At 31.1% G+C, this 16,985-nt stretch overlaps 1 protein-coding gene across 1 annotated transcript in view; it reads right to left on the reverse strand.

The window, feature by feature from the left end:
• Window positions 1-13,580: 13,580 nt before the first annotated feature.
• Window positions 13,581-16,985, reverse strand: part of LOC100166769 (BTB/POZ domain-containing protein 9) — a 9,156-nt gene continuing 5,751 nt past the window's right edge. The window contains 4 exon segments of the mRNA XM_029487721.1: window positions 13,581-14,011; window positions 15,300-15,404; window positions 15,482-15,668; window positions 15,887-16,076. Of these exon segments, the coding sequence (XP_029343581.1) occupies window positions 13,916-14,011; window positions 15,300-15,404; window positions 15,482-15,668; window positions 15,887-16,076 (578 nt within the window). The 3' untranslated portion in view covers window positions 13,581-13,915.

A 16,985-nucleotide genomic window follows, 5' to 3' on the forward strand; every position in this document is an offset into this window, starting at 1 on the left:
AAAATTAAAAGACACGAGCAATCTTCTAACTTCGAAGAAGACTATAGATTGATTTCGTGAGTAGTGACCCTGTGGACCACTCACTCACACAATTATGACAATCAATTATATTTTATACGAATGACTTTATAACTGGACATCATAATTCGTAATTTCCTAATTTTATATTGATTGGAATTTACTATGAACCTATCTATAGTACAATTGCCTTATATTTATCTGAAAATGTAGATTGTTAAAATGTAGAATATTGTACAGAAGATTATACGTCATGATTTTGAAGTCAGCACTCAGCAGAAATGTTCTAAGTTAGTATAAATTATTTCGTTGTCATATAAATGCGATGACGTTATACATTTTTTCACCCACAAATATAACATTATATTCGAATTACAACGAAAATACAACAAATCATGAAACAATAGAATTGTTTTTAACGAGCGTATACCAGGTATACTATACCTACACGACGATCTCTGACACACTAATACACTATGATAATAAAATATGACAAGTGACAACATTGAAATACGATCTCGCAAAATTGGTTGAAACTTATTGGTTATCAGTTATCACCGACTACCCAATCCCATCATAGCTATATTATTAAACTCGTGGGATATTTCGACTACCGTTCAGATTATAGTTGACATTTATCGATTATAGTTTATTTAAGGTTATGCACACAGATAATAAATGATAGATTGTCAACTGTAAGGTTATTTGTTTCAATAAAAAATATATTTTTACTGATGGGTATTTGTTTTTTGTGCCGTACGAAATGATATGAATTTATAGATCTCGTCTGTGACGGAAAAAGACAATGTGAAAGTATTTCAAAGTGATGGGATTTTAAATTTTAACAAAAAATAATAGAGCAATAACCATGATATTGAGTCGTACCTATCTAGTTTGGCAAATAAAAATTCAAAAATCATAAGATACTATAGAGGAAAGTAAAATATTGGAAGTGTAACATACCTACATATTTTTTTGGCAAAAAATAAATAAATATTCATAGTGGAAGTTGCTGGTTCGTAGGTCGCTTTTTTGTAGTCTTTCGTCATTTATTATTGTTATAGCTTGGTTCATATAATTTTTGATCCAACAATCTATCATCTATACGAAGTGCCGAAGTGGTATAGAAAAAATCATGTTTACCTAAACCATGTCTTACCACTGCGGTGAACTTACATTAAATCATCAATTTTATGCATATAATATAATATTTGCACAGTGTTATATTATATTATTGCTCAAATACATAATATTATGGATTGTAACTGTGTGTCTGTGTGTGTGGCGATATTATAATGGCAGAAGTAAGTACGCGGAAGACAAAATATGTATTGTCTATAATACACGTATATATACGGCCAAAGCTGATGTTGCCGCTATATTCTTCTGCGGTATATATTATACATTATTATAGTGCGTTGCGAACTTGAAATCCATCACGGACTTCCGGAACAGCCTCCGGTGGTTCGTCGCATTGACGATATTACAATGTGAGTACGCATATAATATATATACATACACGTCATATAATATATTATTATACTATATATATATATATATGACGTACTATAACTGCGTATAGACCCACGCACACACGAGCCGCAGCCAGTCGTCTAGCACAGAGCATTATGGGAGGGAAAAAACCCTTTTTCTTCTTACACACGGCGCTTATCACCCGGTGAGTCTTGAACGGCTAAGAATATATATTATAATATATTTCGCTTAACGTCAGAATAATATGCGTAGCCTCTTCCTCCCTCTTTATATATATATATATATTATCATATTATATAGCGTGTAGAACGTTATATGTGATCGTTATGCGCGTTATATATATATACGCACATCAGGAAATTAATATTAATTAACCCGAAGGCGGCGGCGGTGGATGATATTTACCGAGAATAGAGTTCATATTATATATACTAAACGCGATATTATTATACATGTATATAAATATAATAATAAGGGACGAGGCGAAAAGCCAGTGCGGTTTTTGTGGTGTGCACACACATACAAACAGCAGACTGCGTGTCGGCAGCAGGCGGCGTATAATATATATATATATACACGTGGTGCGACTCTCTCATCGGAGATATAGCCGGCTAATGAAAAGACAGATTAGAAATTTCCATATAAAAGCCACGGCACGCAGGCCTGTTGTGCTCAGTGTAAATATATACATGTGGGTGTATGGGGGTAGGGGTATGTGCATATGTATTATATATACAGTGCGCTGCTGGCGGACACGACGATATCTCCACCGATAAGAGTGGGGGTGGATATAGGAGGTGACTGCGTGCATGTGTGTACGCGCGCCCAGAGGATGTGCAGGATAGGATCATCGGGAAAACTCGGTGGCGGTGGCTATGCGGTTGGCGGCGGGGGTATCGCATTATGGATACATTAAATCTAAAAAGCCGCGAGGGAATGATGCGTAGAGGAAGGATCGTGGACCCATAGTCTACGGTGGCGGGCGAGTGGGTGGTTAAAAGAGGCACAGTACGGGCGGGGGATAGTAAACGTATATAATATATATAGTGGTGGTGCGCTGTGAAAGGGGAAATGGATGAGTAGCTGATAAGAGGGTTAAAATCATCATTCAACGTCGGCCGTCGGTCCCGGTCCGGGCCGGCGGCGTCTGCTATAACCGCGGGACCATAGGAACGGTGGCGGAGTGCAAAGGATTTTTGGACGTGTGTATATATAAGAAAAGGAAACCGGGTAGGGCTTAGATAAGGGACTTTGGCGTATATTCGTATATATATATATATATATGTATACACCACTCCGAGATGCTTCCCGAACCCCCACCCACAGCCGTCCTACGTCATCCGCGCACGATGGTTTCCATATGAGGTTTTTGTGCGCGGCGGCGGTAATCCCGCAGGACGCGGTCGAGCAAAACTTTATCTCTATTCTCCTTCCCTCCCACAAACAACGCAGGACGCAACCCGCGGTATACTTTCCTTCAGCGGCGCAACTGCGCAGTACATAATATATAATAATATTATATTATGAACGATAATTTATTATATATTCGCGCATGCGTGCATCGATCTTACATATTATTACCTACCTATGAATATTTCTATCTGTAGTCTATATAATATATCGAATATAGCACTTCAACCTATAGTTGTTGTGGAGTCTAACATTATGATGGACAAAACGGTATATATTAATATATTGTTTTAAATGTTGATGTTATATCTGTGTAGTGCGTGTGGCGTGGACATTTTTTTAATATATGTATAATATGCTTTTCTATAGCTTTCGCAAAAAATATTTAGTTTTTGTACTACACCTAAAAACTGAAAAAAACTCATTATGTTAAATTTTATTATTATTTAAATGAATTTCATCTGACATGTAAACGCAGGAGCACTGTACCCGATCAACCATAGGGAGATTTAACTTTTACCTCTTATTTTCAATTATTATAGTGTTGGTTTATCATTTGCCACTAATCACTATAAACTCATGATTACTCATAAGTCATAAGTCATAATCATCTGGTTTGAATTGTCTTATCTTATATTGTACCAGTCAATTGAATACGGTGTACCTAACCGATTGTTTTGTAAATAACTAGTTTTTATTTTTACATTAAATTATGAAACTAATATGTATATGCCCAATACAATACGTAACTTGATATGCATTGTAAGCAGCAAAAAATATACAAAAAAAAATATATTTTAAACAATATCAAATAATTTGTAACAAAAATATAAATATACATTCTTATGGAGACATATTAAAACATTGCTTAGCTGAATTATCCGGCGTTTCCAGAAAAAAAATATTCTGATTGTTCAACTACTTTTGGGTGGAAGCAATTTTTTTTAAGTGTAAATTATATTATATTTTAATGTATAGCCATCTCGACCGATAAAGACTTTCGAATTCTACATCAGCTATGGCAACTACGGGCGCCACCACGTCCTTCAACAATTATATATATAACTTAAATGCAGGACTGGTGTAAATGGCCACGACGAATTTGGTCGGGCCTATAATCGAAACCCGCTCCTGCCACACCAGGTCGAGAGGCGGTGAATCGGCCGAAACTTACGGCATTTTCGTTGGGTGGACAGACGGCCAATCCATCTCCGTGGGTGCATCGCCTGCAGCCAAACTTCTCTGGGCCACGATGTCTATTGTTGAACACCACCGCCTTGTCACCGGACCGTCGGAATCCAGACGCGCCATTGCACCAATGGAATTTTGGTCGGAAACTTTTAATGTAACACTAACTTTAAACGCTTACAACAAAAATCATGCCAATATATCTTGAATATTTTTCATTTTTTCAACTGCTATTATTACAACTCATGTCTTATGACGAATATTGTATTAAATTGTCATTTCTTAGATATAAATAGAAAATTTGTTATTGATATTTATAGAAAACGAACTAAATAAAACTAACAATTTTCATTTAAATTGCCTATAAATAGATCAAAACGAGTCAAAACATTTTGAAAATGATAAAATAAAAGTTTTATAAGAAATTCCAGTATCTACGGTCATTTGTTTTTTAATTACAACATAATAATACGAAAACCGTTCGATGAAAATTTGTTAATTTACGGGTGGATATTCAATAGCAAAAAATGTGAACTTCAGACGCTCCTAAAAAATATTGTGGATTTACGCTCAACTTTTTTTTCAATTTCCACAAATGACTATTTATGAGGAATTTTGTATTACATTTTCAAATATATTGACCGAGTGCAATATTTTTTATCGGCAATAGTTAAAAAAAAAAATAAAAAACTAATAAAAATCAAAATCTTTACTATAGCAGACTACGTGCAATATTGGGTAGTAATACAAATTACAAATTGCTACAACGAAATTACTTTTTGAAGTAATGCTATAGTAATTTCACTATATATTTTATTTAAATTAACGCAATTGTAACGCAAATTTTAAAAGTGATTTCTATATGGAGTAACGCGTGTTGTTACATATTTTCCAAGTTATTAAAATAAGTTATGAATATAGAATGTATGACAAAAACAAACTAGGGTCTATAATATTCGTAAAAATATTAAAAATCAATTAAATTTATTTACTACTCTGAAAGTTTTAGGTAATAAATAATAATCAAGTATCAGCATTAGTATTAAAGATCCCATGAATTAATACTTATACATTTTGTTCATTATATAGTAGACTCATATTCTTAATATTTCATGTACCTAACTTACTAACTAATTTATAACTACCTGACTAAATACCACAATATTATGTCGAAATATTATAATAGACAAATAAATCGTTGACGGGAACAAACCTCCTATGTGCCACATTTATGATTTCGAAGTTTGGTATCCCTGAAATCAGAAAAAAATTAACTATTTATTGATAAAATCTCCTATGTGCTATCTGCATCGTAGAATTAATAAGAAATAATAAATAAATTCTCCTATGTGTTACATACATTAAATCGTCCGGGGAAATATCTCCTATGTGGTATCTCCCCCATAGAAAAATTCTCCTATGTATCATTAACTATAAATTGTTTATAAAATAACTCCTATGTGAAAAAAATTTTTTCGTATTTCCTGAAAACTACGCTTTTTTCACAAAGGAGGTTTGTTCCCGTCAACGACGCAATATTATTCTTAATATTTAAGAGTGTCGGTGCCGGTGCGTTTTTTGGTACAAAAACATGGCTTACAGAAAAAACTCTCACGACCTGTAGAATTGTCGGATTTTATTAATTTTTTTTTTATCTTAAGTAGAGGACATTTTGTAGGTCGAATCAAAGCCCGATTTTGAAAACTATAATTATAGAAACTGGAATATGCATTTGAAAAATGCATAATATTTATCCTTTTTCAAACGTATTTTTCTACTACTATTCAAAGTAAAATAAAAAATCGAGCTTTGATCCGACCTGTAGAAACTTCTCATCTTTCAGATAAAAAAATAATTAACGAAATCCGAAAATTCTACAGGGCGTGAGAGTTTTTCCCGTGAAGTCATTTTCGTTGATATAATACACCGTATCGACCTCGTCTAAATAAGTATCGAGCTGTAGATTAGTGGAAAAGTATCATAATTAAGGCAATAACTAAAGTATAAAACATAATATTCAAATAGCATAGAAATTTCGAAAATTGGAAATACTGGCATCGACGCCCTTAATATAATTATAACTAGGTAACTAAAGCTTACGATATATTATAATAAACAATATTCTTAATATTTAATATAATAAATTATAATATACGTAAGTATAATAAGTAGGCATATTATATTATCATCGCGCGTCACAGCCCTCCTTCTAGGCTGCTTGTGCTGCTGTAGTATGCAATGATTATTGTTTAAAACATTAAATGTGTGTGTCTATAATGTTATTATGCTACACCGTTTACACCGAACAACTCGACTACCCTTTTGTACTGGAAAAATTCCCCGGAGGATAAAGGAGCAATAATTTCCGCTCAAGTGTCGCGCACTTTATTCTACGTTAAATCCGGCCTTTGCACTGCGACCGTGAACTTAACAGCACGTTATTACATTGTAATTTTATAATACGCGAACTGTAAGTATTTCACTCTATGCTTATAAGTACAGTTATATAGTAGGTAGATACATACTATTATACGTTACATTATTTATATAATTTATTGTATACACGCGTCGTCAATAGCCAAAATACAATTTGGATAATTCCATTTATAACAGGTCCATGTCCCCGGCACCCCCCATTTCGAATTTCAGTCCCAAACCCTGGGTGATCGTTTGTGCTTCGTTAGTGCACGTTAGTGCTTTTCATCCCGTCGTTAGTGCTTCATCCCTTCCAAAGTTATTCGCATTTTGTACAGGGGGGTGCCAGGGACATGCCTGCACCCCCCATTTCGAATTTCGGACCCAAACAAATTTTATTCTTTTGTGCACGTTAGTGCTTTTCATGCCATCGTTAGTGGTCCATCCCTTAAAATTGTATTTGAATTTCCTACAGGGGGGTAAGGACATGCTAATTTAGATTTCGAATTTTGGGTCCAAAAATGTTTTATTCGTTTATGTTTCATTAGTGCTTCACAGTGTTATTCGTCCGGTCGTTAGATCTCCACTCCTTCAAAAGTTATTGGCATATCGTACGGGGGGGGGGGGGGGGTGTGCTAGTGACGTACTAATTCGTGCCCAGCCCCACAGAGTTTTGTCTGAAACTCTTCAACACATTGAGGTAAAAATGATCCTTGGATGCATTGCAGTTAAATCTCGTAAATTTTGGATTAAATTACTTAAATCTGAGTTTTATATATTACGTAAAAAAATGTTATCAAAATTTCAGATTTATGCTTATTTCTGCCAAAATCTTTAATAGATATAACTTTTATTTGTCAATGCGTATATGTTTTATCGATATGGAAAAATATCTTAGGCAGCTGATCGATAAAACTGAATATCTAGTTTTAAAAATTCTCAAAAAACTACGGTATCGGTACCTGTACGTATATTTGGTACCCCTTACCAAAACATTACCACATATGAATTTTATAACTCTTTTGTTGCAATTAAATATGATTTTAAAATAAATGGTTCGCGTTATTTGCAGTGAATATTTAAAAGTTATTTTTTGTTAGGTATTTAACCAATAAGGATCTACGATTCTACGACCCAATACTATAAATGTTATTATACGTTACAGAACCAAGATAGGTATCTTTTATCCATTCTATGCGTTCTAGAACGTCGACCCCTGGATTATTCTAACATTAGGTGAAATACTGTTATTGCAATAAGTTTCCAATTGATATTTTTAGTTTATGGTTCGTACTTATTGCTTCATAATATTAATAATAACATTGAGTATAATATATTGTTATAGGTACACTTTAGGTATACTCAATGATGATATGTATAATGGTATAAATATTTTTTTTTAAGTCCAGGAACAAATTTAATATTTTTTACGTACCTACCTATTTGGTAGGTATATGATAATATTATATCTACCTGCCCACAATATGTATGTTTGCCTACAACTATACCTACATCATTGCAGTTAATGATTATAAACTAGATAGGAATGTATATACCTATGTATAAAACACGATTTAAGAAATAATAATCTTTAAAATAGCTAAAAACCTAACAACCACTTATCAATTATAACTAATGTTTATCAATACTAACTATAAAATTAAAAAATTATTTAATTATTCTTTAAGTTCTATACTTCTATACAACCGTTAGTATAAGCTTTAACTTACCGCATATGCACGATATATTTGGCTATAACATTGATTTTATTATCTAATAAGGATTTTAATAAATATAATCAGTTAAATTATATACCTAAATACATTTTTAATTTTAGTTCTAACTGTATGAAATTGTTAACATTTGTTTTTTAGACGACATATGCGTTGGTAGGTAGACTGTAATTCAAAAGATTTGTAATGTCTCAAAAATATTCTGATCTAAGTGCAGAACAAATTAAAAATGTATTCTCTCCTTCAGAATTCTTACTGTTACTAAAATAAATATATTTATTTATGTGAAACATTATACATTCATACATACTCAATAATTTAAAATTTGCAAGAAAACATTACATGTGCATAAAAATTGGTTATAATTGAGATATACCCGGTGATACTTTTTAGAAGTTAATGGATATTCCATTATGATATTCACGCTATTACGCCATAAAACTTCATATCTAACGACCGGACGAATAACACTGTGAAGCACTAACGAAACATTTTTGGACCAAAATTCGAAATCTAAATTAGCATGTCCTTGGCACCCCCCTGTAGGAAATTCAAATACAATTTTAAGGGATGGACCACTAACGATGGCATGAAAAGCACTAACGTGCACAAAAGAATAAAATTTGTTTGGGTCCGAAATTCGAAATGGGGGGTGCAGGCATGTCCCTGGCACCCCCCTGTACAAAATGCGAATAACTTTGGAAGGGATGAAGCACTAACGACGGGATAAAAAGCACTAACATGCACTAACGAAGCACAATTGATCGCTCCGGGTTTGGACCTGAAATTCGAAATGGGGGGGTGCCGGGGACATGGACCTATTTACAACTGAATTCGACTGCCTTTATTTTAAAATCAGTTGCATTAGCGCCCGGAAAAAATAGTGGCACCAATATGTAGTTCTTAAAGTAGATAATGTTTCCTTTATTGTTAGGCTAATGTAGCTATATGACTTATACGAAACCAAATGACATTGAAGTATTGAACGGAATGTCTCCGCCGCGCCGCGTCGGTTGCCATATAACTGTTACAAAATATATTTGTACATTTGTATGATTTAAAACCAGTTTTGGGAAATACCTTGACAAGTTACAAGTTATTGTAACGAAATAACTTTTTGAGCAATAAATTGAAGATCCGAGGGCAACAACAAGACATTTCCAATGAAAAAATAATTCAGGATGCACTTTAAACTGTTTTAAAAACTACTGTGTGACAAGTTGTCAAAATCAAATTTTTTTTTTGTAAAATAAACCAACAAAATTTGGAGATGTATTGTTGTTGCACTAAGAAATGATATACATATTCGTTATGACTTTATGAGTAAGAATAATTTTATTATTAATATGAAAAAAGTGTATACTTACCTATAGGTATATCATTATTCATTGTTAAAAATCACTTATTTTCAAGGGAAATAATATTTATTTTTTATAACGTACCTATGATCTCAAAATCAAAATATAAAACTTGGTGATGTCTTGTCTAAAATAAAAAAAAGGCATCTCCATTTAAATGATATCTCTGTATTTAACAGTCGGATTTGTCTGGTTGTTGCACCAAACGAGTTAGTTTTTATTTTTTGATTATGTAGGTACAATCAATAACTAATTTTGACTAAAATATGGAGATGCCTTGTTGTTGCCCTCAAGTCTTCAATTGTGAGTGCAATTTTTATACTTCGGTTATTGGTTTCTTTATTTGATTGCTATGTTCTTCATGCAGTTCTACCTCGATAAATTAAACTAAAAAGTCAACATTTTTATGGTTTATACGAAAAAAATTTCAGAACTTATAACTAGTTTAATTTATTTTTGTTTAAACAAATTGATGGATAATTCAAATGGATACTAAATTACGAGCATCGTAGCACTAAATTCTAGTCATATGTATAGCCATATAGGAGCTATAGCAATTGAAAATCAAGCCAAAAAATGTTCATCATCAATTTTATATTTACTTAAAATGATTCAATATTTCATTATTTTATAGGATATTACCCTTTCAGACCCGGATTTAATGGGATAAAGATAGCCAATTTTAGTTAAAAACTTTTGTCCTTAGAATTTTATCAAGATCAATTTTCTGCAATAATAATTGTTTTTGGTTTTTACGTTTTATCAGAAAGAATATTAATAAAAACAAAAAAAAAAATTTTCTATGTTCTGTAAAACAAAAATACGCATATATGGGGTGCGTTCGAAAACTCAACTCTAGTTAACTCTATAAAAAAATAGTTCCCCAACTTCGTTCGGGAACGCAGAGTTAACTCCGTACTACCGTTCGGTAACGCCGAGTTGTTAGACTCCGGGTTCACTCTTTGACCCCGAAAAAATAGGTAGGTTGTTTTAACTCCACTGATAATAATGCTTATCTACGAAGATAACAAAATCAAAATGTGATTACGAATTTTCATTTTTCATTACACTTGCGACAAATATTTTATACCCTAAGTCCTAAACCTAACCACCTTTTAAAGTTTTAACTTTAAGTGCTAACTGCTAATTATATACATTATATTTTTATCAGTACGAAAAGATTGATAACAATATATCGTTCGGTTATTCGGAGTAATGTGGTTTAGAGTACAGCTACTATAAACTCTACTCTACTCTAACTAAACGTACTCTACTCTAACTATTCATATTCGAACGCACCCTTGGGTGTTGATTACACTGTCCTAAGTGTAAAATTGATTACAGTAGATAAGAATAAGCTAAATAAAGTATGTCCTCTGAGAAGGACATAATAGGGTCTGAAATAGGGTTTAAAACAATGCAATAAAAAATAATCGTGACTGTGTATCCTTAATATTTTAAACTGCTATTTGAAGCTTTTACTAAGTGAAGAAGTTGTTAGATAGGCATCGACAATAATTTTTAAAAAATTTAAAAAATTTCTCATAGCTATAAATAGCTCTCAAAAACATCCAAAATATTTCGAAAATACCATTTGCCATTTATGGAAAATACTTGTACTCGTGTAGTATGCTACCTATCTAACCCACATCTACTTATCATTGGGTAAATAGGTATGCTACCAACCGTAAAGAGCTATCAAAAAAGTTTACGGGTGTTTACCATTTTTGCATATAGCAGCGAGCAGCCATATAACAGTAAATAAACAGCCTATATAACAGTGTTTGGAAAGTTCCTGATAAAAAGGAGTTCGTTCCGTTCCTTGTTCCTTAAAAAAAGAAAAGAATTCGTTCCTTTGGAAAATGAACGAATTCCTTCTTTAGTTCCAAATAAAACAAAAATTCTTATATAATCATTAATGTTTTTTTTTTTTTTTATGCATACCTCTTTAGATTTTAATTCTAATATAATATACAAGTAGGTACATATTTTATAATTCTATTTTGAGGTTTTCTTCAAAATTAAATTGTTGGCCTACGTATATCGATTATCTTAACGTCGATACTCGATAACGATTACTAATATTAGCAACATACATTTTATATTTAAAAAAATATATATCTTAATTTCAATTATTTACATACTTATCTGTATAAATTATTGGGACTAGAAAGGAAAGAACAATTTTGTTATTTTTCCTTGAAAAAAGATCTAGTTCATTTTCTCGTTCTTTTTTTATAAAAAGGAATTCGTTCCGGGAATCCGTTTTTTTTGGAACTCGTTCCTTCTAAACACTGCTATATAATATAAGTCCTGATTAATAACAATTTATTTAACTAAAATAGAATTACGTCCCCTCAACTAAAATGCACTTAATGTATTTGATGATCATTATTGTTAAGTATTTTAATACGTTATATATTGTTATGCTATGTTTACGTTCAACGTTGCTTACGCGTTATACCAGAAAACTTCAAATAATATATTATTGACAATATTGTCGTGCTGTGTTGAAATTATTGACCGCCGCCATTATCTTTTGATTGGTGGTCTAACATAATATCAGTTGTTGCCAGTTGGCCCCTGTTCCTTAATCAATAACACGATTTGGACAATTGGACGTGACATATTATATTGTTATACATGTCGATTGTTTAAAAACTACCTACCTGTACATATGTACTGCGGAAATCGAGACATTTTTTTTATTAAATTAGTACAAAAAAAAATGTTAATTATTGTATCCAATAATACCAATAACTATCCTGTGTACTATAATAATTTCAAGAGTTATTAATAAAAATTATATTATTATACCTACTTCTGTAAAAATACACAAAACAAAAGCAGCAATTGCCTCATACCATTAAAAAAATGTTATTGCTTCCTTCAAAAATTATTTTTACAATTTCATAGATTTTACAAAAAAAAATGTGTTATATTATAGTTATTACCTACTCATTTTTTTAATATCATGAATATTTGAAAAATATTTCTATAGGTATACCTACTTAAAAATGCATAGATACAGTTTTGAATTATAATACATAAACGATACACAATTTAAAATTGTATACAAGGATCCTAATTCCTAATAAGTAATTTTTATTTACATATTAAAAAAGTTGATCATAGGCACATTTTATTAATAATGCGTAATAAGCGTTTGAAAATCATATTTTGAAAAAAAAAAAAACAATTTTTATCAAACAATATTAGTTAATTTGTTGTAACTCAAATAATGTTAAATCATAAGTACCTACTTAAAATATTAAATATTCCACCATTACTTATACTATTGTTAATTGTACACAATTATATTTATAAGTGAGCTACCAAACTACCTACACAGTAAACATACAATTTTCAAATTTGTTTAGTTTTTTTTCTGGTGTTAAGATTTGAAAATGTGTAACAATGTTCATCACAAGTTGCCAGTTCATCAATTTAAAAATATCAAAGACATATGCAGTTTTATTTGATAAGCATTTGAAGTTTGATTTATCCCCTCAGAATTGTTTTTCATATCTATAGGTATATAATGATTTATTGTTGGGGGACGGAGTGACCCAGCAGACTACGCGTCGGATCAAATCCTGGCCACGGGCGGGTAGGCAACTGTCTAGAAAGCGAGACCACCATCCACCAACCGGGCATAGCAGAAATTTACAGGTGCCTAAATAGAAAATCTGCCAAATAGGCGTCCGAACTAGGCCTTTGGGCCTACTCCTAGACATAGCGCCACATGGGAAAAAAAACTATTGTTGAATTCAAAATTACTATACAGTAGAGAAGAACTAACCTAGCAAAATTGCTCCTGCTTTGTGAGTATTTTAAGAATTTGGTTAGCTATAATTGTATCCAGCCCACATTGCCCACCATGGGTGGACTGCAGAACACAACTACAACAAGCAAAATTGGACAAAATAATTATTTTTATAAGAACAGCAAAGAAAAAAACATATTTTTAATTAAAATCCTTAGAAATAGTTTTTTATTTTAAAAATAATACAATATATATACAAGTTTTTTTTCACAGAGTATAAGAAAGTGTAGTGCAAGAATATAAAATAATTACTTTCAATAAATATATAGAATAGAAGATAACTGTTAACTTATAATAATTTAAAAACAATTAACCATTTATAAAAATGGAAAATTTAAAATTACAAATAGTGATAATTAATAACTGTATAATTTATACGAAAAAAAAAAATAAATAACAATTTGATATAACATTCAGTCTATTGTGGAAAATACGCGAGGAACATTAGCGAATGATGTAGTAATATGGATGATTTAAACGGTCAGGCAGTCAGTTGCAGCTGTTGACGTTTCTGCTACTGTGGTTGGTGGCGTTTCCATTGACTCAGGCTCATTCGATTCGTTGTTGTCCTAAAAACACAGATTGCAAAAATAGTTTTATTTTTTATACATTTATCACAAACGACAAGTTTTATCGGGGTTTAATGTGGATCGCAATATTTTTATTTTTTTATCAAAAACATCAAGAAATATTCCAGCCTAAAGAATTTATCCACAGTAGGTATAATATAATTATCACTAATCGGTCAACATTTATTGACAATCTGATTTATTTAAATATAGTACAGATAATCAGGCCAGTTTTTGACAGATTAAGCTATGTCTTTGTAATAATGTTTTATTTGGTTCTAAGAATTTTGTCTGTAACATAATGCGGAAATCCAGATTAAAAACAGTGATTACTGTACATAATTTATGTTTAAATAGTTTAAATTACAGCTACAGTGACAGGTTGTATGTAAATATATATTTAATATATAGGTAGTATGTACAAATTTTAAGTGTACATGCACTCAAGGCCATATCTGAGGGGGGTCCAGGGTGTCTGAACCCTTCCAAAATGTCTTCAACATGTTATATTTATAAGCAAATATCAAACCTAAATTCAATCAAATTACAATATACATGTTTTTTGAGCAAATTAGTTAATGGTCATATTATTGACTCTCCTTTAATCTCCCAAATTAACTTTATAGTTCCTCCTCGTTTTTCTAGATCAGGTTATCCTTCAGTAACTCCTTCCCATCACACTAACTGTGGTAAGAATAATCCAATTGATCGAATAATGCATTTGGTCAATGATCACCCTACCTTATTTAATCTATATTTTTTTTTTTTATTCATTTATATAGCTTCTAGTACACGACTATTATAGCTAGTCTATAATTATAGTATCTTAAATATGTGTTTTGTTAATTATTAATTACTATATTGTATTCTTTAAGTCATATAAACTGTTAATTTTAATTACTTTCTGTTGTCTTGTATTGTATTCTTTAAATATAAGTAAAATGAAATTGCACCTTTGGGCCTTGTGCCTGTTATATAAATGAATAATAAATAATAAATGATAATAATAATATTATTTAATATTTATAATGCATTATCCTACATTTTCTTAAAACATACATACTATACACTTTTTATAATCAATCAATCGTTTATATATACATTTATCATAATTACATGACATATTATTATAATACATTTTGAAATTGTGCACTATTTTTCTAAATATCCACAAGCAAACACTGCCTACTCATAAATAACCACAGTTTTCCCAAGGGATATAGTATGAATTATTATACTTTGTTTTTGTTGTAATAAATAGATAATATTATGTAGTATTTTTACTTACTATTTTTTTTGTTACTTGTAAATTTGAAATTTCCTGTTCGACTTCAACTGTATTTAAGTCTAATGGAACTTGAGCCGGTGCCTCTAGATGAACACAGTGAAAAACCTATGGGGAAAAAATTGGCCATTCAAATATTTAGAAATATGAACGTTATTTGTACAGTTCTACTAGACCTGGCCTACCTCATTCGCTGAATTATAAGTACCAGTTATACGAATAAATACAACGGGCCGAGAGTTGAACTGCAAAAGTTGCCAAGATCGAACAAGCTCTTTTGATTTGTCAACAATCAATTCCCAATCCCACATGTTAACTGACACTTCGACGTAGTAACTATAATAGCGGTCGTCACAATCCCAAAGTAGCATTCTGTAATAGTCATTAAATCATTAATTTAATAAAAATTTAATAAATTTAATAATGTTCCTTTGGAAACATCAACAACCAAAACTTTTAGTGTATGTTGCTGATACGCCTAATGGATTTAATTTAGCTCTTAACTATAAGTAAGTTAGCAATCACTTTAAGCTAAACTCAAAGAATAGTTAAAGCAGTTAACTGTGAAATAAATAATGATGAGTACCTACCTCATTGAACTAAGCATATAGGGTTGACCAAGTTGAACAAGTATACATCCAGAACCCAATTGATGGCATGTGTAACCGCAATCCCAGTCATAATCCTTACAGTTACCGTCCAATAGTGAATTTCGACAACGACTCACTCCATCAATCACAATAGCATTCATGGCCATTGTAGCAACATTATACTTTGGCACTAGAATAGAAGAATTCAATAAACCTAATTAGAATATGCATAGTACTTCATACTAACTTATAAATTTTGTTTAATTATCACATTTTTGGGATTTTTAATAAATTATATTTTAAGAATCAATACAAATTTTAAACACATATACACAACGTTTAAAACAGTTTGATTAATATTTCTAATTAGGAATCATTGTTGTAAAAGGGTATTTATAACATAAACAATTTTCTGTATTACACATGTGAAAAACAATAAAAACAACTTTGTAACTGTTCATTATTTATAATTATGATAATTAACTGTGTTAAAATCTTAACATTAAAAAATGTTATGGCTATTTCTTGGTATGTGATCTACTGAGTCGAAAGCGGTCTTTTTTGTAACTGTTATTAATCTAATGTCAGAAGGCTGGCTTACGTAAATGCTTTTAAGTTATTCACAAATGTTTACCTACATTAAAATATCACACTATCCAATTTTGTGATGAAATTGTTAACAACTCTTAATATTGGCTTAAGTTTTTATTATCATATTACACTGTATTACTTGAAAATATTTTTTCTGTTAAAATAATTTATCCAACATTGAATCCTAAAAAATTGTCTTACAAAACTTTCTATAAAATATTAGATTGTACATGTCTAGTGTTATTGTGTGTATATCTAATGATAATTCTTGCGTGCACGGTCAAAAGGGGTTAAGTCAAAAATACACATTTTGAGATTTTGATGTATTTTATTTCTAATAAATATGAATTATTTTTTGGTAAAATCAAATTAAGTCAATCTTTTTTCCTCTTTAAGTTATAACACTTGGAATTTAAGAGTTATCTTAATTTAATACAATCTATATGGTATATTTGATTTAAGTCGACTTAAATCAATTTGATCAATAAAATTCCAATACTATTTATGA

The sequence above is a fragment of the Acyrthosiphon pisum genome, chromosome A1 (genome assembly GCF_005508785.2).
Source record: "Acyrthosiphon pisum isolate AL4f chromosome A1, pea_aphid_22Mar2018_4r6ur, whole genome shotgun sequence".
NCBI classification, from domain to species: Eukaryota; Metazoa; Arthropoda; class Insecta; order Hemiptera; family Aphididae; genus Acyrthosiphon; species Acyrthosiphon pisum.